At 38.2% G+C, this 26,124-nt stretch overlaps 1 protein-coding gene across 10 annotated transcripts in view; it reads right to left on the bottom strand.

Moving 5' to 3' along the window:
• The window catches only part of CLYBL (citramalyl-CoA lyase), a 229,856-nt gene that overhangs the window by 15,296 nt on the left and 188,436 nt on the right, over nt 1–26,124 (bottom strand). For 5 of the 10 annotated variants that reach the window (XR_011428067.1, XM_023621779.2, XM_005601315.4 and 2 more), the window contains 5 exons: nt 23,716–23,904; nt 19,704–19,805; nt 17,888–17,981; nt 16,385–16,552; nt 11,788–11,912 (listed from right to left, as the gene is read on the bottom strand). Coding sequence is in view for 9 of the 10 variants with exons in the window: in XM_023621779.2 (XP_023477547.2) it covers nt 11,788–11,912; nt 16,385–16,552; nt 17,888–17,981; nt 19,704–19,805; nt 23,716–23,904 (678 nt within the window). In the remaining variant the exon portion in view is untranslated. Of the gene's footprint in view, nt 1–5,388; nt 5,501–11,787; nt 11,913–16,384; nt 16,553–17,887; nt 17,982–19,703; nt 19,806–23,715; nt 23,905–26,124 lie in introns of all 10 variants that reach the window. The other 5 variants (XM_023621778.2, XM_014732174.3, XM_070240416.1 and 2 more) reach the window with 2 other exon arrangements.

The raw sequence follows: 26,124 nt of genomic DNA, 5'->3' as shown, positions 1-26,124 counted from the left end.
TCTTATGCCCAATGAATTAATTATTTACTTCACAGCAGTTCCCAGTAAATTCCTAAAACTTTCAGTCAGCGTTGGCCATTATGAAATTTCTCCTCAAGATCTTGGTTGTGCCCTCTACTTACTGAAATCTCTCAGGCCCAGCCATCACCTGTGATAGAGCTCTTCCTTACAAAGTCAACTGCTCCTTGACACTTGAAATGGGGCAAGATGATGCTCTCACAGAGATGCTGTGATGGGCACTGTTTCATTCTTCTTTCTTTCCCATTTTTCAACCTATCACACTTGGAGAGTCCTTGAACAGACCCTGGTATGGCCTTGGTCCCCTCACAGTTTGGTTATGAAGTTCTTTTTAAGGATGTAAGTTTGGTTGCTTTGGTCCCCAAGGTTCAGTGGGGAGACTCCTGGCTCCTAGGCTGCCTAGCAGAGGTCTCACTGAGAGAGCTGGGACACTTACTGGAGGGTTACACCTTCCTAATTGGGATCATGAGGTTATTTTTCTGAAACATCAGATAGGATCATCCATTTGTGTAAACCCTGTTTGGGCTCCCTTTGGACTTACAGAATCAAGTGCAATCTCCTTAGCAGGAATCCCAAGGCTCCCCAAGATCAGACCAGCCCTGCTTCTGCCCTCAGCCTTGTCTCCTGCCAGTCCACCAACACACACACACACACCTCTGCACCTCTCACATGCTCTGTTCTCTGCTCTGAAGGCCCTTTCCCTGTTTGTCTGGCAAACTGCTCCACATGCTTCAAGACATCAGAAGATGTCATGTCTGTGAAGTGTTTCTAGACTTCCCTGGTAAGGCTAATCTCTCCTCTTCATTCCCTTATACGGCCTCCTCTTAGAGCGCTTGACACACTCTATTGCAATTACTTCTTTACACTGCTATCTTCTTACTCTGCTGTGAGGTGCTTGAGGACAGGAGCCTGTCTCCTCTCTCTCTGAATCCTTAGAACCTAGCACCCAAAACACGGTTCGGAGTGGAGTTCGGCTCTTTTGTGGGGCCTGAGCTCGGTGACTGGGGTGGGGGTGGGGGAGAATGATATGGGAAGATGGAGTCTGTCTTTGTCTCTCCTCTCCTTCATCTGCAGGCGTCTTTCTGCACACTTGATCTTTCCCTGGTCTGGTAATACTCACTGGTCAGTTGGCCAACCCCTGCTGGGCCTCCAGTAGGACACAGTGACTGACCTCAACAAATGTGATATTGGGTTGGGGTCAGGTTAACTCATGCAGATGATGTAGTTAAAGTGCAAGTCTGTCACATTCATGGTGCTTAAGGACCGAGCAGCCACAGAGAGGAGTCATCAAACAGGGGTGGTTTGGCCAGGCAAGGGCTTCAAGGAACAGGCACTTTTAAAGTCGGCTTGAGAAGGTCAGGGATGCCAAATGAAGGTCAAGAGAGGGGCGGAGGGAGGGGGTACTGGGAGCAGCACATCGGGACCTGTGAGTGGGGTGGGCTTTCTGTGTTCTGCAAGAGTCTGCCTTGCCTCTGGTCACCAAGGACTCGATAGATGAAGCAGAATGAAGGACCACAGTATGAGATGATGGGTCTTTCTATGGGTGAAGGGCTTTCTCTAGGGCCTGAGGAAAGGGAGCCTAATTTAACCTCTTTAAAGCAATCTGGAAGAGAGACATTTTAAAACATTGGTTCCGCTACTCGTTAGCTGCTTGACTTTCTTTACAACAAAGGACATAAGACTTAGTTGCGACTTGATGAAGCAGGGCTGGAACCCACGGAATCCCTCTGTTCTTGCTGCATGCCCTGGTGGACCCGAGACTTGCTCCCTCCTGGACCCCAAGGGGAGGAAGCTGAACCACCTGTTTCCTTTCCTTTACTCTGGGTAATTTTCCTCTGTCCAGAGGTGGTCGGAGATCCAACAATCTGATTTATAGGTGCAAAAACTACGGTTCAGTATTAGTTAATGTTTTTAAAGGAACTATGAGTAGGATAGGACCAGAATCTATGGCTTTTCACTCCAAATCTCAAACTCTTCCCACTAATCAGTATACCCCAAAGTACGGCTGGTAAGCATGGGACCTGAGATGATTATAGAAAAATCTTTAAATATAAAAAAGATTTAATATATATTTATTTTATACATACTGTATATATTTTAAATTTATTTTGATGTGATTTACAAAGAATAACTAATATATCCAAACTGTTATTTCAGAGATATTCTTACTTAGGATGAGGCTGAAAAAGAAAAAGCACGTTTGCGTCCATCCTGAGTTTCCACTTGAAAGCTCGTACTATAATTATGATGATATCAGAAACACCAAAGGCTATTTTCAGTGAGAAAAAAAATTCAATAATAAAAATGTGAATGACATTTTAAGTCCTTAAAAAACCCAAAGCATTTGTAAGAAGGATTAAAGGGGGTGACATTTGATCCTTGTATATGCTTCTGAATATCAGGAACCCTTTGTATTATGGATAAACATCTTTTAAAATCGCCATTGAGAGTAAAAGAATATTACTGAAGACTTGGGAAATAGAGAGCATGTTTTTGTTTTTTAACACTTTAAATTGTAGTGATAATTCGATAGGTATTTTAATAATATTTTGAATGAAAATTCAATAGCCATTTCCTCCTATGGCCAGAGAATTTACAGATGCTACTGTATCTCTACATGAAAGTTCTAAAAGTTCAACTCAAGCCATTCAACATGGACAATTTGTATTGGGCTAATCTGTCGTTACTATTAGCACTGAAATTCTGATGGATGACATTCTGTGGCCTTTGATGGGGAAGTCCTTTAAATGACGCATAAGATTGTAACAGTTGGATAATCCGGAGGGGTTGGTTTCGCATCTGATTGGGGAATACTGTGACAATGCAGGCCTGCTGAACTGCTTGGGAAGGTCCCTTCGTCCCTGCCTCAGAGCATGGCCTGGGGGGGTTGGGCATAGGCGTGGGGTGTGGGAGAGCCTGCATCCCGGGCAGCCTATTGGACTTATTTTCCAAGTTCTGAACAGCAGAAAAGCCTGGAGAAGCTCCCTCCTCTTCCCTCCCATCCTTTCCGTGTAGCTCTGGCTTGGAAAGAGAGCACAAAACCATCGATGGAGAACGGAATGGAGGGCCCTGTATGCTCCCCAGTGCAGTGCCACCTGCCAGGTCAGTGCTGGCCAGAGAGGACACGGGGACCGCCTGTCCCAGTCGCCCCTCTGTGACTTTCCACCAAACAGTAATAGGCACCTCTCCAGGAGGGGCACTTTCTGAAGAGGTATTCAGTGGCTTGCAGCGGAAACAAAATGTACAAAAGATACCTAGAGAGAAAGGGGTTTGTTTCTCTGGGTTGTCCCGTTTGAGGCACCTCGATGCAGAGGTTAGGAATATGGGCTTTGGGGTCGGCTCCACCTGAATTTGAATCCCAGCTCTGTCTTTTCCTAGCTGTGTGTGATCCACAGCAAATAATGTTACTTTTCCGAGCCTCAGTTTCTTCAGCTGTAAAATGGGGATGATAACACTCCCATTGTAGAGTTGTTGTGAGGATTGAATAAAATAGCATATGCAATGGCCTGTCACATAACAGTACATGGGAACTGCAACTGCTACCACCACTGCCGTTACTGTCACCACTGCTGTGACCATGTCCCATTTGAGATTGCTACCACTACCATTCCCAATGCTCTCACCACGATCACTGCGACCACTATTGCTGCTATTCCTGCTACAGCTGTTATTAGCCAGAGATTATTTAATTCCATTGATCATGGAAAAGCCCAGTGAGAAGCAGAGCATTTGAGTTATAACAGGATTTTGTGATTCCAGAGTAGCTTTAAGGGTTCTGGGAGACGTCAACCTTCTTGAAGATGCAATGAGCAGAGGCTGACTCATGCCTATTGCTTCCTGTCCCTTCTAAACTTAGAAATCCCAGATTGAATCATCCCCTTTACGAAACTAGACTCAGGGGTGCAATATATTTGACATAGCATCAGCATTTGAAAACAAATACATTTAAAAGAATCTAAAACCTTACAATATCAGCTGGAGGAGATACTGATCAAATGCAGGTCACCTGAAATTGGGAGCATTGCTTATGCTGGAGGAGGAAGTAAAACCGAAGGACAAAGTTTTCAGCAGATGGTGAGCAGGAAAAGAAGAGTTCCAGCAAAGACAAATGGCCTGATGCATTGGTAAAAAGGAGGAAATTCCTTGAAGTGTGGAAATTGAGTGGATGTAAAATGAATTGACATCATTAACATTTTGCTTTTTAAAAAGGAAGCAAGAAATCATTTAGCTCTACAGAGAAACGCTCACAGACTATACATTGGTAAGATTAATTTGGGACTTTACTAACAGCGTTAGGAAGTTGGAAGAGAAAAAAACAAGCATTAGAAGGGTTGGGAGGTGAATTTGGCAGGGAAGGTGGAGGTGACTAAACAGTCGGGAGGAGAGCTGGGGTGAATGTTTGGGTCAATTACCTTAATATGTGACCAGTCCTGAGCTGTCTGCTTGCCCAGATGGAGGGGCTCGGTGGACCAGAGCTATCCTTACTCCACAAACAGATAGGGGAGACCAAAGGGGCCTTCTGTTTTTAAAATTCTTCCCAGAGCCCACAAAATACAGGCAGCAAGATTTATCTTTAAAATTATTTAGGCAGAATGATCAGACAGGAACAAACAAGTCTTTATTTTAAATATCTTTTGATAAAGAAATTGAAAAATCAGGCCAAGTATGCTATGTGGAAAGCTATCTACTGAGATGAAACAATTCGATTTATAAGTATGTATTGTAATCTAAAGGAGTTTTCACATTTGCTAGCAAACTGGATGTTGTGCTTAATTTTCTCAGTTTTAAAAATAGCTTTATTAAGGTATAATTTGCATATCATAAAATTCACCGGTTAAGCATATAATTTGTTGATTTTTACATAGAGTAATTTTACAGCGTTCTGTAACTATCACCTCTATCTCAGATTTTTTGAAACTACAAATCTTGTTATAAAAGATTTTAAATTTTTAATAATGAGATAAATGTGTAAATATTTTTATTTAACTTACTTTATGTCAAATTTAAGCTGGTATTGGTTACGAGAAAAGCAGAGAATGAAGGCCATTTTAAAGCAGCTTGCAAAGACCAATAGTGCTAAACTTTGCCTATTTTATACACTGTAGGCTTATTCTTTCTTTGGAAAACAGATCTAAGTGAATTAATATTAATAGAAGCCACTTTAACTTTAAAAGATTTACTAAAATATAACTGATGAACAATAACTGATGAAACAAGTGGTGAAAAATTTTTCTTTCAATTTTTCTAGAAAGGAACCAAAGGTCAGTATCATATATACTGTTAAAAGTACGTCAAGTAATACCTTTTTAGCGCATCAGAAATTTGGAAGCCAGTTAGCTAAGCAGTATTTACTAAATGTCTATCGTGTACCTATTTTTGTCCAAGGTGCTGTAGGGAGGTATGCGATCGGGCAGAGAGAATTCTTACTATCCAGGGTAGTGGTGAGAAATCCCCCCCTATTTTTCCTTTGAGGTCCACTAACCTAAAATGGCAAAAATAAATAGAGAATTATAGAAACTCTTGATTTAAATTTTTTAATAAAATAAAAAATCCATTTGTCTGCTTTTAATATAAAAAAGAATTACAAAATTCTTTAATAAGAACAAAAAAATTAAAAGAATGCTCTAAACTTCTGTGTTATAATCAGCTAAAGGAGAGAAGGCAAGGGATGGTGGTGGGGTGTGGAGCTGAGGTGGTGAGAACGAGAGAGAGAGATAAAAAGAGGAAACCAAAAAGAGTTGATGGAAAGGAAAATGAGGGAGGAACAGGAAAGACATACATAGAAACACACATACAGACTAAGGGAGAAATACTGTAAGAGGAAGAAAGAGAGACAGGTGTCCAAGGACTAAATCCATCCTTTCACGGCCTTTATTTGGCTCTTGCTATTGTTGACATTGAAAGCCATGGTGTGTCTGTGCAACCACAGGTGTAACTGAGCACAGGACTTTGGGAAGCTGTCCTTTGAGCGAGATGAAACCAAGCTCGGGGCTACATATGGCCTCTTTGCCAAAGGCTCCCAGTCTAGCTCTGAGAGCTTCCAGTCGACCTTGGGAGATTGAAGGAATGATGACTAATAAAACAGAATGGGGTTTGCAGCGATCAGTGCCAAGAAGCCTTTCTGGGGCAGGGCGAGTGGACAAGTGCGGGACAGAACTGAGAAGGAGGGCGCAATGTGGGATTATTAGCTGGGAAGGTTGGGAAGGTACAGGGATACTCTGTGCTCTTTCCTCATCGCTTCTGGTATGAAGAAAAAAAAAAAGCGTATGACTAAGAAAAAGATACTGATCTGAACTAACCAAATTCACATTTTGTTTGTGACTGAGTACTTTGAAGGCTCTATCCAGTTTTGGTCATTAGCGTGGGGATTCATTGTGACTCAACTGAAACCACATTTATGCTAACTATGTTCATGCCTTTATTTACAAAGGGAGCCCTGAATTCTGGTCCCAGCTCTGTCACCACCTTGGCTGTGAGTGACCTCAGGCAACTTCCAAACCCTTGTTGGGTCTTGGTGTATTAAGCTGTAAACTGAAAGGATTTAACTAGAAGATTTCTGAGATTTCATCCAACTTAAAGAATTACATTTTTTAATTAAAATTGAGCAAAAAAAAATTCCTAAAAAATACGGAGCAGAATAGAATTATTTTGGATAAAATATCCTTAAGAATGTGTTATAAATTAAGGACCAAGCAAACAACTTTAAAAATTATCAGATTTAACTCACATACGAAATCTCTTATCACTTAATACTGAACCAGCCATTTGCCACTAAGACTATGTGAAATAGGATATGACTAGCACTAGAATTGTATCACCTTCGCTTTAAATGTTTGGAAATCTGCAATATATTGTTAATCAAATCAACCTTAAAGTCATCATTGGCAGACTCTCAGCTTTTCTAAGAATTTGACTTTTTAAAGTCAAAATTATGGCATATAGTTCTAAAAATATTAAATAAACAAGGAAATAAAGGGAGAAATGCAATAACCAAGAATCTCAAAAGTAGAGTTATGTCCCTTCATCTTTCATTTTCACTAGAAATCCCTCGGTTATGATTTTAGTATTCCTGCTTACAAATAAAGGGGGAGAAGGCTGTGGGTGGTGGGACGCACGGGTGTGGAGGGCACATTGTTGTCTATTAGTGGAATCAACCCTTTCAGCTGACAAAGACAACAACCAAATCTTTAGATGGTTTATTTGATCTGCGTGAAAGAGTGGCAGTGGGATTTCTGGCACTTGAATAAGCGGAAACAATATTTTTGGCTAGAGAGACTTCTGAGTTCTCTCAGGGAGCCTTCTAGAAGGCCATCTGGACCAAACAGTATTTCTTTTGAAAAACCCTGCACTTGGAAACACAAATGAAAGGTGTGTGAGCTGCAATCAGATACCTATGAAAATAATTTGCTTTCAATATTGTGTGTGGGGGGAGGTATTATTCTTTGTAATTTTCTAGATGAAAAGACTTACATGAGGAATAAACCCCTTAGTTTCTTTTTTCTTTCTTTATTAAGATATAAGTGCCTAATTTCATATTCCAGTAGAGGATTTACTTGTTGATGTAAACTTATGAATTTGAATTATTGGTCTCTCATGAGCGAAATTCAAATGTTTCAGTTATGGGTGATGTTCACAGTTGCTATGTCAGGTAGTGACCTTGTTTTTGACCTTTATAATTGTTAATTGAACCTAGATGTTAAAGATGAACACTTCCCCTTCCTTGGTTTTTAGCTGGCTTATGAAGCTGTAATAAATGAAAAATATTGAAAAGTTAAACGATCCTTCCAAAACCAAATAAACCACTTATAGCGATGATATGAATAAAATAGAGTGCTTAGAAAACGGAAAATGAAGCAAAGCCATATTTGTAGCCAGATACTGCAGAAATTTGAATATTCTAGCAAAGTACCTTTAAAAATCTATCGTGTGTTACATTTTGCTATTCTTTCACATTTTCTGTTACAGTCTCCATTTGGAAAGAAATGGTAAATTCTTATATTAAGATTTCCTGGAATTATCGATCATTTAAAAAAAAAACCTATTTCCCTTAGCTGTCATTTTTGCCCAAGAAGTGATGAATATGGAAAGAGAAAAAAATTTAGCACTGAGTTTATAATATAGGCATGAAGAAATACACAGTATCGTATATACATGAATGTATATATAGTATAAATATGTATCTTATATGTATTCATTTATATACAAATTATATTTCCATTGATATCAACTGATATTAACTAATTATTTGCTTGAGATGTTTTCATTTCAATTATCCAATTTTCATACTATATACAATTCATAGTTGATAAGAAAAAGAACTGTTAAAATCATATTTTTTAATAGCAATACTAAATTCAGTTCCTAATGGAGAATTTTCAAATACTGGAATCACCATTACTACGAAAAAATAAAATTAACTTTTAAGAAAATTCTCTATAAATGTAAAACAAATCACATGGAAATGATTTTTCCTGGCTAAAGTATTTTACAAAATAATTCAAAGCTGAAATAATTAATGACATGCAGGTTGTATTTCAAAAGATATTTTTCTGGAAGGATGGAAGAAAGAATCAAGTTTAATATTGGGGATATATACCTCACAATTGGTGGCAGCTAAATTAGAAATATTTTGGCTTATGGGAATTAAAATAAGAACATAGAATATGTAGAAGTTTTAAACTTTTTCCAACATATTTTAATAAGAGAAGATGACCTCAAGTTCCTATTGTCAATCTATGGCCTAATTCTTATAGTGGGGACTGTTATGCCAGGAAAATTCTTTAGCTTGTAAATATCTTTAGTTTCCTGAAACAAGTATCATTACCTGCCAAACAGTGACAGGTTATATGAGTTGTTTATTATTTCTTAATGTAAAGTATTTTTCAGCTGACATTAAACTAAGGGCATCAAACTTTATTTTAGTAGAACTTCTAATTAAAACAAAACAAAATTCCTGTGATACCAAAGATGGAACCCCAATAATTTATCTACTCATGATCTAAGTATTCCCATGAATTTCGTTATTTGGAGAGAACAGGAAGAAAAGGTAGAACTTTTATTCTTGAAAAATAATTACAATAATTACTACTATAGAAAACACAAATGACCCAGCATTAACTGTGAACTTCAGCTATTCCCTTGGTCGTAGAGCAGAATGTAATTTGAAAAAGTGGGAGCAAGAAGTAGAGAAAAGCAACGATATATAATTTTGCCTTCTTGGGCCACTTCTACTTCAAAACATTACTTGAATGAAATTTTCATCAGAGGGGAAAAAAAGACCTTTTAGAAATTTATAAGTGTCTCACCAGGACACAAACCATGAGTCTCCCATCATTGACAGAGTCACCTGTGCTTTGGACAAAGTATCCGAGGGTGTATGTTTTCATCAGTGATTCATATTTGAAATAAAACAGATTAGATGTTTGTTGGAAGCGATACTTTATACAACTGAGCAACCTATTTATACTAAATCTTTACAAACAGAACCCACATTATTGAAACCCCAAGACCCCTCAAGACCCAGAGTCACCTACCTGCAGACCCAATTTTTGTGACCAGCCAATTTATAGGCAAAGTGAAAGAAACATGCGAACTGGATAAAATAACCATATGTCCCCACTGGAAGCCCCATTACTTGAATCATTTAAACCTTGCTGGACAAAGCACCAGGAGAATTTGCTGTAGGAAACAAACCTACACGAATGGGGCAGGAAAGAAATGACCTAATGCTTAGTCTGCCTTCTGCTCTAATTTCTATGGTTCTGTGTTAAGAAAAGCTGTCCTGCCACACTGTTGTGAAAGCTTATGCCCCAATAAGAAGGCATTTCCTATTAAAAAAAAAAAAAAAAAAACAGTTCAGAATTTAACATTTAAGTTGCCATCATCAAAAGGCAGGGACACTTTGAGATAATTTTCCCAGGGAACAATACTTTCAAGATACAATGGAAATGTGTCGTTTTTTCCTTCATTCAAGAACTTAAATGCCAGTAAAAGACTGTGTTTCTAGTTTGAATTTGTTTGCTGGCTACTGAAATTTAGGGTAACCTCTCCCATACCCCTAGCTGCTTACAATGCCAAGTGGCATCCTTTGATGTTATCCGATGCGGAACCTAGCGTCCATGTTTCATGGAGGCAGTGTTGGCCTGGACAGGAGCTCTGCTTAGTCTGCCTTGATGGTTCACATCCTGCCTCAGTTTATTATCTCAGTAGGAAGTATTTATCACATGCCTATCCTCAGGTGTCACAAGGTGTACAAAGAGGTGTAGAACATTCAGTGAGTGTGCAGAGGCAAGCATGCAGGAGAGGGGAGGGGATGGTTAGGGGTTAGTTGCACGTATGAATGAAAAAGTACATGGCTCTTCTCCCTAAGTAAATATCTATGTTTACTCATGGAGGATCTGGATTTTTGCATCAAGACATAGAAATGGACATAAAACACAATATCAACCTAAAAATATTTTTCTATGAACTGCAACATTTTTCTGATGACCACTACGGATTTGAAATGAAAGGATGCTGTTTATCCTGAAAGTGGTATAAGCCTAAATGGGATGTTTCCAATATCACATATTCTGCCTTTTGATTTTCAGCAGAAATTTGTGGAAAGATGAGCATGCATGTGTGTGAGGGTGAGCATGCATGTGTGGTATACAGCTGAAGGCAGGTATCTATGGTGAGAGAAAGGGAGTGACCCATTTAATAGTGTTACCTACTTTCCCAAGTCCTGGGCTTTTCAGGTGTTTTTCCTGCCAGGGAAAACTGCAAGCAACACTTCTCACATCGATGTCACCAGTTCACCACTGAAAACCAGTTCTTTTTTTTTTTTTTTTTTTTTTTGTAGGGGAAATTTAGAACCTTAATAATGTTTCAACGTTCTTTCTCCCCTAAGTACTTTTTGCATGACAGGTATCAAAACTTCACACCTTATGTAAGTAACAAGGCCGACTTCAGATATTACCTCTTGGGTAGATTTATAAATGCAACTTTTCCCCCCCATCCTCTTAAAAAGAGGCAAACGGTATTATTGCAAATAACCTTTAAGATAATTAACTGACAATGCTGCAACTAGCATAAAATCTTCCTTCAGGCGACACCTAATTTAAGTGTTACTGGCACAAAGTGGAGACAGATTGCGCATCACCACTGCAATATTTACATAGCAGAAACCCACAGAGCAGGAAACGCGAGGCTCAATGATGCACTAAATTAGGAACAACCGCACTCCAGTGTTAATTTGCTTTCCATTCTATCCAAATCTCAGGTCCAGAAATTGGTACAGACACATATACAACCTCCCACTCTTAAATGACTAAACCGGAGGAGATTTCTGTACTTTTTCTACCCCGAAATTAAAATAACTTGAAATTTATTTCTTCTCTCCACAAGAGCCATTTGATCAAACTGTGTTTATTTCATTACAACTTGTTCTCACTTTGATCTAAAATTATTTTCATATGAATGCTGCATCGGAGTCTATAGAGAAAAACTAAACAGATTTCTTCTATTTTCTCAAAGCCTGCCAATATAGTTTATGAAAAGAATAAAACGAGAGACGTGAAAGCTAGTTAGTGAAATATTTAGGAACACGGAAGGGCAAATATACTTTAAGTGAATTTCTCACTGATGACTGTTGTCCCCTCAACCCTAAACATAGTCTCCTTTCAAAAATACAGTAAGTTTTTAAAAACCACTCAATGTTTTTTTTTTTTTCATTCTACCCGACAGTATTTTAAACACCAGTTTCACCCAAGCCATTAACAAAACGTTTACCTTTCCTAATTGTTGATGTTCTTTAAAGGCAGCAATCAGTTCTTCAGCCCACTTAATTTTTTCAGGGGAAGGAGAGAACTGCTCGTGGACCACTGCAATTTGGTTAGGGTGTATCACCTGCTTACCTGCAAGAAGATTAGTAACACCGGAAACACGAAACAACAAACGGATGTTCAAACAAAATGTCTCAACCACGCGAGGCTTCCGAATGCCTCACAGACTGTATGTGAAATAACTAATTATTTTAGAACTTTTTAAAAAGAAAATAACCTCAATCGGGCAGGCTTTTCCAGAATGCCACATGAGAACAAATACGACAACGGGAGTAATTGTGTTTCTGATCCTACAGAAACGCCGCCTTAGTGCAGATAATCTCTCATGTTTAGTTACAGGTGGATTGACCAGGCAACTCCTTGAAGAACTGCCTTGGCTGGCACTTCAAAGGACAAAGCCTGCAAATGAGAGTGGGTACTTTGAGTTAAAGTAGAAAAAAATTCTATGTTAATGCTCTCAAATTTTATAAGTTGTCTTTTAATTTGTACCATTATCTCACCTGCCATGATTTCTTTTAGAAGTGGTCTGTTGGTTTTTGTAAAGCTTACAGAAGCAGACGTTACAACTATACTAATATCAATTAGTGTCTTATAATAATGTGTTTAATTTTCTTTCTTTTAGATGAATATAGGGTGCCATTTCTAACCACTAATACAAAATTGGATTTCAATGAAAAAATTTTATTCAGTACAGTAAAAGTAGAAGGCAGATTTGAACACACTGGTCTCTAGATTACTCCATTTAAAAATGTTTAAATAAAAATTACAGAAAGTTTCTCTAGGCAAAAACATAAACAGATTTTCCCTTTTTTCTTATAGACTGAAAATTGGCTATTTCCCTCTTATATAGATACTTAGACACACCAGAATAAATCTTATCTTTATAATAATAGCTTTAAAAAAGCTTTATGCTGCTTTCTGAAGTTTAAAGATCTTAAATAAAAACATTATACAAAGATAAGAGTCAGAGAATTCTATGAGATCATGCAGTCATTTAAAAAAACCATTTACCAGTCAGGGAAGAGTGGAATCTAATCAGGTCATTAATAAAATGCAACATAATTTAATGTTATAATAATGATGAGATTCTATATTATTACATGATAAAATTATCAATATTTCGTTCTTTAAAAATGAATGTACACAATGATAATTTACTCTGCTAAATATTATTGTTGGTAAATCAATTTGCTTTGCTTTTGAAATAGTTGTTTTAACATTTAGTCAGTACAAATTATAGCCTTGATGTTTTAAAAAAGGTCAATTCCTATTACTGTCATAATTCTATCAAATAGCAAAAAGAACAATGTTTGTAAAAATATACTTTTTTTAGTATTTCATGAAAAAGAGTTTACGTGAATAAATATAGCAATATCTTTTCTTACAGTGGCATAATTAAAACACCCTCACATTGCTATTTCATTCTTCTCTGTCAGCATTCTAATAAAACGTTAAAACTCTATATAAATAAAGATGCGTTAAATTATTTGAGGAATAATTTCTGAAAACAAATAACATGAGTGATGACAAATGAGAGCTGTTTTCAATAATAGGTATTGAAATTATATTTAAGTAATCTAATAGTTGTTAGAATATTATTACTAAAGGATGTCAGTTCTGGTAGTCATTTTGTACTAATTGTTCTGAATTTTATAATTTATGTACATAATTTATACTGATATGTAAGAAGCCAGATTTCATGGGAACTTCTTGGTACAGACACTATAATTTGAGGAGCAAAACATAAACTACTTAAAATACTACGAAACTACTGATGGCTTGCAAGTACCCATATTTTGGTAATGAGGCTAATTTTAAGACGTGTTAGACTTTAGAAACTTATGAGCATCCATATGTGAAGTCATCTTTTGTTGAATATTATATATGCTAACAACCGAACATCAGACTTTAATGCTATGTGGGAGCAAAGCAAATATTTTATACAGAAGAGTTGTTATTGACAAGTTACTGAGAGGGTGCAAAATTGGAAGACATTAAAATTTATGACCATGAAATCCTTTTTACAGTACCACTTGATATATCGTGCTTTAAATCAATACCTGTCAAGTCTTTTAGGTAACTGTATGATGGTGTCATTTTTGTCTTCTACAAAAGACTGCAGAAAAGAAGAAAACCTATAGTGCTTCATATTTATAATCTTTCTTCTCAGCATGCAGTACTGGGGTAACTGTGATGACTAAGTCAGCTGTTAAAGCTTTATTCCAAGATTTATTTTTGGTTTCTTTTTATAAAAATAATTCCTAAAGCTAATAGCCATTTACACAGCCAAAGCATTTGATTTAAAATCAATTTGCATGGATTGTGCCTCCGTGAAATAATGACTGCAGAAAAGAAACTATAACCTACTGTTTGATGCATGACTAACAAAAAAAAAAATACAACTCATTTAAAAATATATAATTTTTAAAAGGACAGAAAATCCATATAGCACAGACTGAGTGTTCCTTATCAGTGTTATGGATAACACAATACTTTCATCAGATTTTAAACTTTTCAACCAACCACCTGCTTCAGATAGAGTGCGTATCCCTCCCTCCCTCGCTTCCTTCCTCCCCCTCCTCTCCTTCCTTTCTTCCCTTCTTGTGCAAAGCCCAAGGTATGGCAATTAGATGACAGGTAATTAGGACAAGCAGGTCATGAGTGGTCTAAAATACTCATTAAAGCATTTATTATTTTAAAATACTACAAATAATCTTATATTTTATTATCAGACTAGTTACCTTTGATTGGTATGTAGAAACATAATTTGGACAACCAAGACTCTTTCTAAAAATTGCAAAACGGTTATGAAGTTTAGCTCACCTACTTTACTGACTCCTTTCCTTGAATATCTAACAGGCACTTTACCCTCCGTGCCTCCCCATTCTCCTCCTGCTTCCATTTTTTTTGTGACTTAACACTCCCTGTTGTTGAGAAACAATAGTGCCAAGCCCATAAGCTCCTCATGCTGAGTTGGGCACAGTCTAGAAACTTAAATCTGATTTGAAATAACTTGTCTTCTGCGATTGAATTAGGGACCAATTTGATTCAGTCCTGTTCTTGGAGAAACTCGTAAACTCACTTATATGTCCTGCAGCAAACATTTACCCCAGAGGAAGCTGAGGACACCCAGGTTATACTGAATGATGGTGACAGAGGCCCATGTCAATTCACTGTTTTCAATTTTTTATTGAATTGGTGCCCATTTCAGAGCAACATCTGGCTGCTTGGCAGTGAACGCCACACATTTTAAACCAACAACATCAGGCTCCATTAGATAGATTTCATGGAGTTTTTCTCCAACTTTTCCATTTAGGCCATGTCCTAACTGGTCTTTGGAAAGACGCAGGTTTGACAGGCCACAGAGACAAGGACAACCCCAGGGATGGGGTATCGGACTCTTTCTCAGTCACTATTAAATATTTATCAATAGATCAGATGATTAAAAAATATTTCTCTATAAGAGATCACATTTATTTATTAAACAAATGTGGATCACATTTTAACTTTGTTAAAAACACAAAATCAAATGTAGAGCTTTAATTAATTCTAATGTAACACATAAAATTGTTTCTTAAGTCTTTTCATTTTATTTTGAGTTAAACCACCATCCATTCAGGTATCTTTTACATTTAAGGTCACTTTATGAAATGTTTCTTTCAGTAAACCCTAACCAGACACATTTCAAAAATATTTACAAAAGGGAGAGCATGGATGCTTGTCTCTTTCCCTTATTATGTGGGTACATTTCTGATAATGATAGTCTTAGAACTTGCAGCGGAAGAGCAAATAAGAACAAAAGAGCTTATGGTGTTTTTTATCCACAGTTGTGTGCGTGTGTGTTTGTGTGTAGAATCCTATTGTGGTTATTCAAAAAATAGAGTTCTGTTGCAAAAACACAATTTTCGGTTGCTCCCCAGACTCCTGGAGATCTGAGAGATCAGGCACCCCAATCAATAGACCTCCGCCTGCACTCCAGGACCAGGCTGCGAGGGACCCGCTGACCTTAGTGCCAGCCAATGCCCGTAGGTGTCTCCAGGTACAGGGGAGAGAAAGGAGGGTTGTGGTAGCAGTGGCAGAAAAATAGAAAACTAACTATGAGTTAAAAAAAAAAATCAAAATAGCACCAAAATTTTTCTTCAGAAATGAATTAATATTTTGAACATTTGAGGAAATTTTTCTTCTGTCCAGTAACCCAAATTCTTATGGTAATTCACTCAAACACATTTCTGTAATAGCCTCATCTCTCCTTAGGTCAGCAAAAACGGCGATAAAACACTTAAGAGGGCAGGGAAAAAAAAGGTAACTCATATAAAGAGAAAATAAAATGAATCATTTGGTTTTTGACTTGCAGAGCCAAAGAGAAACATGACAATTTGTCTGGCAAGTTCTTGCCCTGGATGGTTTTTTCACGTTTCAAATAGTGAAATACATGTATGAGACACCTGGGTACATGAGAAACACTAATTTCTGGTTAAATTGCTATTTTTTGGAATGTTTGCTAATCCAGACATTGCTTTCTAAGGTACTATCAAGAATCATACCAGTAAATCCCATTGCAGCTCCTTCTTTCGACTGCCTGAGAAGCCCCTCTGCATCTCGAAAGTCAATGTACACCAGATCGATGGCTTGCAGGCCAAAGGCCTTTGCTATGACAATAATCTTTTGTCGGGCATAGAGAATATCTTGGGTTTCTTTACTACTTGTTGCACCTGAAAATGGGACGTTGACAGAAAAAGCAGATGTTAACTTTGCAAACCGAACCCAGACATCTATTATAAAAACTCAGTTTGTAAAGACATCTATGACCTTCTGGGAATTGCTCCCTAGCAAAATGATGACTCAAATCTAAAGGAAGAGAGGGATACGTGGAGGCAGAGTGGAATCTCATCTGTGTCTGTTTATCTTGCAAAGCATCTCCCAGTATGATTACTTGTGAGTGCACTAAGACGAGGCCCCTCCCCCATCTCAGGAGAGAGAATCTCAAATGACTTGGTAGGTCACAAAGGACTCCTGGTATGTTTCTTCCTTCTTGGGATCGCTCAGAAAGTGTCAGTCCAAAGACAGCATCACAAAAGGTGGCCAAGCAGCTGTGTGAGGAAATGGTTAACTTCCCTCACTGAGCACAGGATTTTGTCGTGTGTTGTGGTTGCAGTGCCCTGTCATAACTGAGGTTCTGGGCCGAATACTTCTGCTTCAGGGTTTGGATGGAGAACTTGGGGAAATGGAAGGCACTCATTCTGAGAGAGGCTGAAAGTGTCCAGTGAACTATTGGATACACAAAAGTCTCCTGGAAAGACTAGTATTAAAATAAGTTCCCTTCTGTCACCCGGGTTGGGGGGAGGGAGGGAATGTCACTGTTTATATTTGGGCCATGACACTGCTCAGGGAAAGCTCCTGTCGTCAGGTCCTTGGGACTGTGGTTCTGAAAATGCTTCGTGGCCTTGGCCTCTAGTCTAGATGCACTCACAGCCTCTAGTTATACACGTACCCAGACCAGAGGCACAGTGCCCAAGGGACGGGGAAGATCAGTGGAAGCGAGCATACTATCTCAATAAATATTTAATAAGAAGAAGAGTTCTGAAATATGTTTGAGGAGGAATTCAAGATCTATTAAATAATATTTACATACTCCATTTAAGGTAGAAAACGATTCATTACAGCAAATGTGAAATTGCCTTAAATTTGTGTTAGAACCCTAGACAGCCCTCAGACTGATGTGAAAACAAAGTATTTAAGCAACGGAGAGGTTGTTCACACAAAGTACTTACTATGAACAAAGCAGATGTCATATATTCTTGAGGCTGCAACAGGCTTTTTATGAGTTATTTTATAAATAAACAGAACTAATAAGGGAATGCTCTGGAAGAAGGACAGCTATGAGGTGCCCTAAATTATCAGGACGTGTTGCCATTCAGCAGAAAAACCATTTTCATGGTTGGCAAATATATATTGCCATGTAAATGTCCATTCGTGAAGGGGCAAAGAAAAAATATACACACATATATACAGAGAGGATGAGAGACAGAGAGAAATATGTTTGACACCTATGCTGGCTCGAAAGTCTTCTCCTCCAAAAACAACTGCGTCTAGAAAAAGACCCACTTGAGGTCCCGTCTTTAGCGCTTCTTCACACACTGCCTGGAAGAGAGCAGAACAGAAGCGAAACTCACAGAGATGCTTGATTTCGAGAGAAGCAGCACGGTGCATTTTGGTAACCGAAAGATGCAACTCTTAACACAGTTTGGCTGAAAGCAGTCCTAAATAGCCCAAATTCACTCCTTTCCAAAAGTATTTAATATTATCCAAGATAAGTATGTTGTATATATTTTCTTTGCTTAATGGATTATATTATTACAGTTATTAATACAGTTATAATGTTCAAATTGTAGTTCATCTAATTTCTAGAGAAATTTTGAGTTAACTCATTTTGATTATGTTATTTCTATTTTTCCAAAATTTGTTTTTGCTTTAAGAGACTCTCAAACAATACACATAAAACCACAGGAGAAAAGGAAAGAATTTTTAAATCAAACTAATTGGATTATTTGCATTAGGATCAAGATTTCTTAGTAAATGGTCTCAGGATTAAACACAGACAATACAAAAATCTACAACTCTAGAGGGGAAAATAAAAATGCAACAAGTTGTCCCAGATGTATTAATAAGCAACTTCGACGTTTCTGTGTGAAAATAAAGATGGATAACGTTTGCTGTAGACAGAATGTGAATCCACACATGTGGAGATGCAGCATGCTAATATATGTGGGTGGGAAGACAGGAGACACCAGGAGAACCCTGTTGATTAATTTCAGGGGTTGGAAGTGCTTCAAAGTACATTATGGAATAAAATGGCAAAACAGTGCTTAAAATTGAATCATTGTATGAATCAAGCTGCATCTAAGGGATATGCTTTGATTACATTCTCAGAATTTAGGGTGGGCTGGAAGAATGTGTGGTTAGTGGTGTAAACACGCTGATCATGAGGCTTGAAGCAGCTCCCCAAACATTTGCACTCTGCCCCTCCTGCATGGTCCAGTAGGTCTCAAAGTTTCCTCTCGGAGCGTCTGCTCACACATTCTCTCTCCTGTACAGTTCAACTATCTTTTCTCTTTGTTTTTAGGGATTTCTTCTCTCCTGCCTTCTGAGATGGGGAGCTACATTGATGTTCACAAGTCAAGTGGAATGCGAGGGATATTTTGGAAAACAATTGAAATGCTCACTGATAAAGGAGAAAAACAAGCTAGCTGTGAGTTTGTTAAGGCACATTGTCTAATGCAACCGTACAATGCTGGGAAACACTTGGCTCAGCCAATCTTCCTTAATGTGTATTAGGAAATATTTTATATTCTAATGTGGCAAATTGAAATAATTTACTACAAATTATTGGTGTATAATAACGTATGAATAGCAATCTTATGTACTAGACATTATGGACAACGTTGCTACAGAGAGGCCAGAAAATTTCCCAATAAAAGGCAGTTGTTACAAAAGAATAATTGAAAGTTAATTCATAAAGGTGACAAAATAAATTTTCATGTACATTTAATCTATAAATGTAATAATTCAAAGCACATATTTACATAATTATTATTTAATTAAAATGATTGCTAGGAATATATAAATATTTCATTTAAATGTTTAGGACCAGGAAGTCTTTCCTTACTACTTAGCAATTTCTTTGTTTTCTATGCTCACAACTTAGTTTTGGATTATTACAGACAACAAATGGTGCTCAAGGTTTACTCTGCCTAGAAATCTTCCTAGAAAAATATTTTAAATAGATGTTAAAATTGAAAACAAAAGTTCTCTTTAGGTAATAAAGAAAATACTAACTTATTAGCCACATTATGATTTTCTTACCTTAAAATTGAGCAAACCCATTGCAGTTTCCACAAAAGGGATTAAATTCATTGGTTGTTCAAGTTTTCGCCCTTTTAAGTAGAATGAAAATTTGTCTGAAAACTAAAAATCAAAAGTGTCATAGGTGATTAGTGGGGGAAAAAAATGTACAATCAGTGAAATGTAGACAAAGAAGTGGTATTTTAGTCTTTGACCTGAGGAAGTCATACCCCAGCCTCTTTGGTCCACACAAAAGAATTTTTAAAGACCCCCAAAACAAAAAACAAACAGGAGGAAAGACCGAAGAAAAGAAGGTAACATAGTTCCCACTAAGCTAAACAGTAAAACCTCAAGCATTATAATTTTTTTTCCTAAAGGGGCAATTTGAGGGCTAGGAGTTAGAAGTGGAAGGAGAGATTCTGGAGTTTAAATGCTTTCCTTGAAAACATATTTACTTAAGACCTCTTGCCCCCACTTTTAAATGCAAGTGGTAGGCCCCGCAAACAGTGAAGGCTGCTCGCCTTGCCATTCTGTTTTTGTTTCAGACCCAGCACTGACATCAGTGTAATGTGCAGCCGCCTCTACGTGGAATCCATATTATTCATTATAGCGCCATTATCCTTTGTTCAGAAGGCTTTTCTTCATAATTTTTTAGCTTACCTAGGAAGACCTTAAAAAGGAAGTTTAATTCTTTGAAGACCAAAGCTCGCCAATTTTTTCCATGAGACCAGTTCACAGCTAGCTCTGTGCTGCCAGTGGGGTAGCCCAAATTCCAAAATCTACCATCTGGAAACATACAAAAGCTGTTGCACGGATCTCCCCCCCTTCAAAAGGAAAAAACCCACCACACTCTAAATTGTAAATCTATTATGTCTATCTAGATCTAATAAGATGTGGGGAGATAAAAAAAAAGCACACAGGTATGATAAAGATATTTTTGTAAATAAAGATGAAAACATATATATCCATTTTAAATTTAAGGAATATTCGGCCATTAATAGATATCAAAGGAAAAGGGAATTTTAATCATCTCTCCATTCAGTCTCAGTTGGGTAAATCATATCTAAGAGATTTGCATAAATATAAACCATCAAAGACTTTTCATCTTCAAAGGGGGTTTCAAGACCCTATAAGCTTTGTACTGTAATCATCGCAGGTCACCACCCTGCAGGAATAGGGCTGCTATGGCAACATAAAAAAACTAATGCTTAAGGCTTAGCATAATATTCTGACTAATAGAAAGGAAACTCATTTTAAAAGCTGGCAGCCTATTTACCAGAAGCAGGATTAGAGGTGTTATTTCCCCTTTTAGCTGCCCCCTTCTTGCCGGTGTACTCCCCCCGCCCCAAAATCTAATCACTGGGATCTTTAAAAAGCTTTTGAGCAATTTGCAGTAACTTTACAATTAGGCTAAAATAAATCACAGCTTTCAGTAATGAAGAATTATTCCCAGTTGCTCCCACTGCCCCCTCCCCTGCTCCGACACCATCATCATCACCTCCTTAGTAACTTCGCAAGGGAAGGAATAACTCAACCAAAATAGCAAGAAGGAAGAGAAGGCTACAATTTAAGGGGACCAAATATAGAGTATTCCATGTAAATGAAAATAAGACATAATTTATGTCGTATTTAAGCTAGAAAATGGGTAGTGAAATATTAGTGGTTTTGGGTGTTACTTATGCAGTAGAGGAAATTTTTTTCTCATTAAAAAAACTTGCAACATTACTTGCCCCATTCTTTGTGATAACAGTTATAACTACAAAAATCATAAAGTTTAAAACTGGGTAAACGCTTGACAATATATTCCCTGATCTTAGTGAGAAAAATCTCTGATGTCTTTTGTTTTTAAGCCAACAGGGACATTTAAAAATTAAATATTCTAGCCCATCCTCCTCCTCCTCCTCCCCTTCTTTCTTAAAAAATTGCATTAAGTACTAACACAAAAGGTAACTAGTGGAGAAGTTTCAATTAATTTTTTCAAAAGGAGACGATTAAATGTTTCCGGCCTGGTAAAGTGTTCATTTCAGCGAGGTGGAGAGGAGTGGGAGGGGAGGAAAAGAAGGGGAAAAAAATCACAAAGAGATTGGGGAGGAGACGAAGTAGCAGGGCTCAGCAATTCTTTCAATTCCAGTGCACACCCAATAGTGTGTTGGAAGAATGCACACTGTTCGGGATTTGTGGGAGAATTGTCCCGCGACAAAGGAGGCAGAGTCACGCTTGTTATAGTCCAATAAGCCGTGCCAGTCAAACAAGAACCCACACTAGTGACAAAAGGCCAGCAAGAGATTCTCACACAAAAGAAAACAAGGAAGCCCATCTTTCAGTTGTGCATCAGGCTCTGGGTTTTCTGCTTCACATAAATACAAACGGGGAGGAAAAAATAAACAGCCCCAAAGACTTCTGTTAACTAGAAATCCTATTTAGATTTCCGTAAGTTCCTCACATCCCGGGATTTAAAACAGCGAACAGAAGCCATAGCTGAAGGCTGGGGTGGGTCCTCCCCTCCCAAATGAAGGGTAATAATGGTGATAAATAGGTATTAACTATGAAACCAAAGGGGAATGGTACTTCAGATTCCCTTTCAATCAATTTCAGACACATTCGAACTGGGTAGGAGCCCTCGAAGATATTAACCAGTATCTCCCAGCTTCTGAGGGGTGACCTTGCAGAGAACTCCAGTGTAGTAAGTAAATGGGTCCTTGACCACGGGTCTTCAAGAAGACTCTGACATGGAGCTGTCCAAGAGAAATATGATGGCAGCTACATGTGTTAACTCTAAATTTTCTGGTAGCTACATTAAAAGAGTAAAATGAAACAGGTGAATTTAATTTTAATAATATGTATATTCAACCCAATATATCTGAAATATTATGATTTCAACATATAATCAATATAAAAATTATTGAGATAATTTCCTTTTTTTTTTGTGGGGCGGGGGCTACCAAGTCTTGAAAATCCGGTACGTGTTTATGCTTCCAGCACATCTCAATTTAGACTTGCCACATTTTGAGTGGTCAGTAGCCACACGTAGCAGGTGGCCACTGCATTGGAAAGCGCAGAGCCAACATATCTCCATGCATTCAAGGTGAGCGGTTTCCTCAGGTGGTACCACTGCTCTGCGTATTGCTATAGTTGCAGCCTTACAGATAATCCCAGATGTGGCATCGAAATCACCAATGCCCACACGCCCTTACCACGCTTCCAGCGCTTACATGTCATGGGCTCTCTGCCCTGGAGTGGCACGAGGGAATGTGATTTTATTCAGGCGAGATCTGCAGGATCATAGCAACCCCTAAATAAAACAGCCTCCTCCCCAACCCTTAAACAATTAAAACAATCATAGTCTAATTAGGCCCATTTCAAAGTTTTCTTAAGTAATTTGACATGCCAACCACTTTACATTTCAGGTTTTTATTGGCTGAAAAGTCTGTCATAAAACACAAACACACCTGTCAGCAATTTAAAAAGGACGAACTAGAGAACCGCTCAGGAAATAATATCTGTGCTAATTAAAACCACTAGTTAAAAGCTTCCTGTTTATTCCTCTAGTTGCCCTAAGGAGTGACCTTTTCCTCTCCTTCTCTAGGTTCATTTTTTCATTTGAGGCTAATGTGCTTTTGCTGTCTATGATGATTTCAAACGAATCTGGGTGAGAGCCATTTACGTCACTGCTCTTCCAGATGGAGGCCCCGGGTGAGGGCCTGGCAGGGTGTGAGAAGCCATCAGACTCTCAGGCAAGCTAGTTCCAAGGATTGCTCTGTGAGCTCTTGACGGGGCTGTTCTGTCCAAAGCACACATCTGATAGGGAGCAGAAGCATCATTGCAAGAGCAGAGATGTTCCACAGAACACTTTGGGCAAAGATAGGCCCTCCCGTGTGGAGGATTTGGTCTCTCGGGCTCACTCATCTTTCTGAATTCCTTTTCTGCTCTGTGTATGCATTTTCAAAACCGGCAGTACCCAAATCCTTCCTTTCGGCTACTCCTCCTTAGCCAGCGCTGAATCTTTAATTAAAGTAAAGCATCGGCTACTCACCCACCGGATTTCTTCAGGACCTTCCACCTTTGGTAGCATCAGGCTGGAAGGAAGGACCCGGGATTGCAGGAGGGTCTGTAGGTCTTCTTCAGCGAGACCACTGGACGCTGAGTTGACTCTCACACACTTTTCAGTTGGGCCCAGATCAAAGTCTTCAAGAGTTTTTACTATTCTTAATCGAGCTTCATTCTGTAAGAGTTGATAAAATGTATCTCTTAAGTTTCTTTATCATTGAGAGGAAACACGATCGAACCTCTGAAACTGTTATGTGGATTCAGAGTTGGAGCACCATTATTATATCTGCACATTTCCTGTCCACCAAATAAGTGGTATTTGAAATAAGTCATACAATCTGATAGGCAATCAATTGATTTCCAGACTTCATTCAAGATGACTACAGCAGACATGAGAGCACAGTAATGCATTCTGGTAGGCTTCTAAATAGTATGTCTTGCTTGTTAGCATTACTTTCCAATTGGAAAGGTAAAATAATTAATAGGTAACATTTATTGAGCATTTACTAAGCGCTGGGCATGGTTCTAAGTCCTCTACTTGCATTTTCTCGTTTAATGAATAGAAGAAACTAGATAACATATGCATAATGGTAGTCTCATTTGTCAGCATGTTCACATTAGGGAAAAAATACAGATTTCTTTTTCTCTTTCCACAAGCTTCATGCTTTTTTACTCACTTAAAGAAAATCTTTTTTTTTGCAACTAAGTTGAATCTTGACATTCAATTAAGAAGGTGCTCACAGGAAAATGACACTCCACACTACAAAAAAGCTCCAGATTCTTCAGATGGCAGGCAATAATATCACCAAGAAATCCCTTCATGAAGTGGTAGACAAATACATTTTTTTCTTTGATTTGACAGTCTTTTCTCCAGTTAAAAAAAGCTGAAAGGTTGAAAGTCCGCTTCAGTATTTGAATTCTCCCCAGAAAAATTGTATGAAACCAAACATGTTATTTATTGGCTTTGAGTTGGGGAGATGAAGGTGGGGAAGGGGATGGGAGAGAAAGGAGAGCAGTGGGGTGGGGGGGGGGCGGTGGAGTGAAGAGAAATAAAGCACTGAGGGTCATTACTTCCTGCCAATTTCAGTTTCAAAAACAAATTCCTCCAACTTGCCAACAGCCCTCAACAAATTCTCATTGTCAGAATGAACACTTATCAAAAGTAGTTTCATTTGGGAAGGGTTTTTATGATACTAATAAAACTTTAAAGCTTCTCACAGTTGATGAATGTGGTTTAAAAAAAAAGTCTTCACAATATACAGCCATTTGAACAGCAATACTTATCCAGGAAAACAGCAAACCAAAACGGAGACAAAAAAGAATTATTTGAGCCAATATTGAGTCTAAGTCTAATCCACAAGACAAGACGGGACAGTAGATTTAAAGCAGACGGATGTAGGTCTATGACCCAGTGGAAGCGGGGAAGGCTTCCAACCCGAGGCTGAGTTAAACCGTGTGAGGAAACAGTAGCTTAGAGTTGTCAAGTCAGATGGAAACTGAGAACATAGGACCAGTTCAAGACAGCTCTGTGGAGTCCTGATTTACACAGCTTCGACTGCCAATAATTAAGCCAAGCTTAGACAAAAGCAAGAGAGAGCTCACCCTAGCTAAAGTGAGGGATGACGCAGCCAACAGTGGCTTGGTTCCACACCATGCTGTTGGCCATTCCACTGCTATAAAACTCAGCCACTTGTTTTACTGTGCCCTCTTGTGACATCTACCAAATATGAAAATCCTGAAGGTGAAGAGCAGAAGTTAGCTCAATATCATGGCTCTAAGGCCGTCTAAAGCTGTCGAAAGAAATGCTTCCAGCTTTCTGGCAATGTGTGTATTTAGATCAATGGCCTCAGAGAACCTAAAATGCGTTATGCTCCATGTAACCCGCACAGCTACAAACTCGGGACTGCTCCAGCCTGTAAAGATTTCAACTTCCAGGGTTTCTTTCAACAGCGGGTCGGCCTTGCAAAGGGTCTATTGGGGCAGAGTGAATGGAAAATGGAAAGGAATTAACTAGATCATTTAGGCTGAAATGCATTTTTAAAACTTGAGTTATTTGAATCATCATCTCCATTCTCTACTTTAATCTGCATGTGTGCTCAAGGACCAGAATCCCTGGCAGCAACTTCCTAAATTGTTAATGTTGGTGTCAAACAAAATCTGACCTCTAAGCTGTTTTGTTGTTTCACTTGTATTTGAAGGGGACTATTTGTTCAAAGCTCGTGTTCTAAACCTGTTTGTGATTTTTATCTAAAGTCAGATTGCCATGGTTTCAGCACATTCCGGTTTACTTAGTAAAATTCAGCTCTTGTGAAATTGGCTGCAAATGAGGTACCTAATTCCAATTTTAGGCATAATCTGATTAGTACTTTTCATGTTATAATAATGAGCAGTGAAT

Source organism: Equus caballus, chromosome 17 (assembly GCF_041296265.1).
Source record: "Equus caballus isolate H_3958 breed thoroughbred chromosome 17, TB-T2T, whole genome shotgun sequence".
Taxonomy (NCBI): Eukaryota; Metazoa; Chordata; class Mammalia; order Perissodactyla; family Equidae; genus Equus; species Equus caballus.
This window is presented reverse-complemented; position numbering and strand designations above follow the sequence as displayed.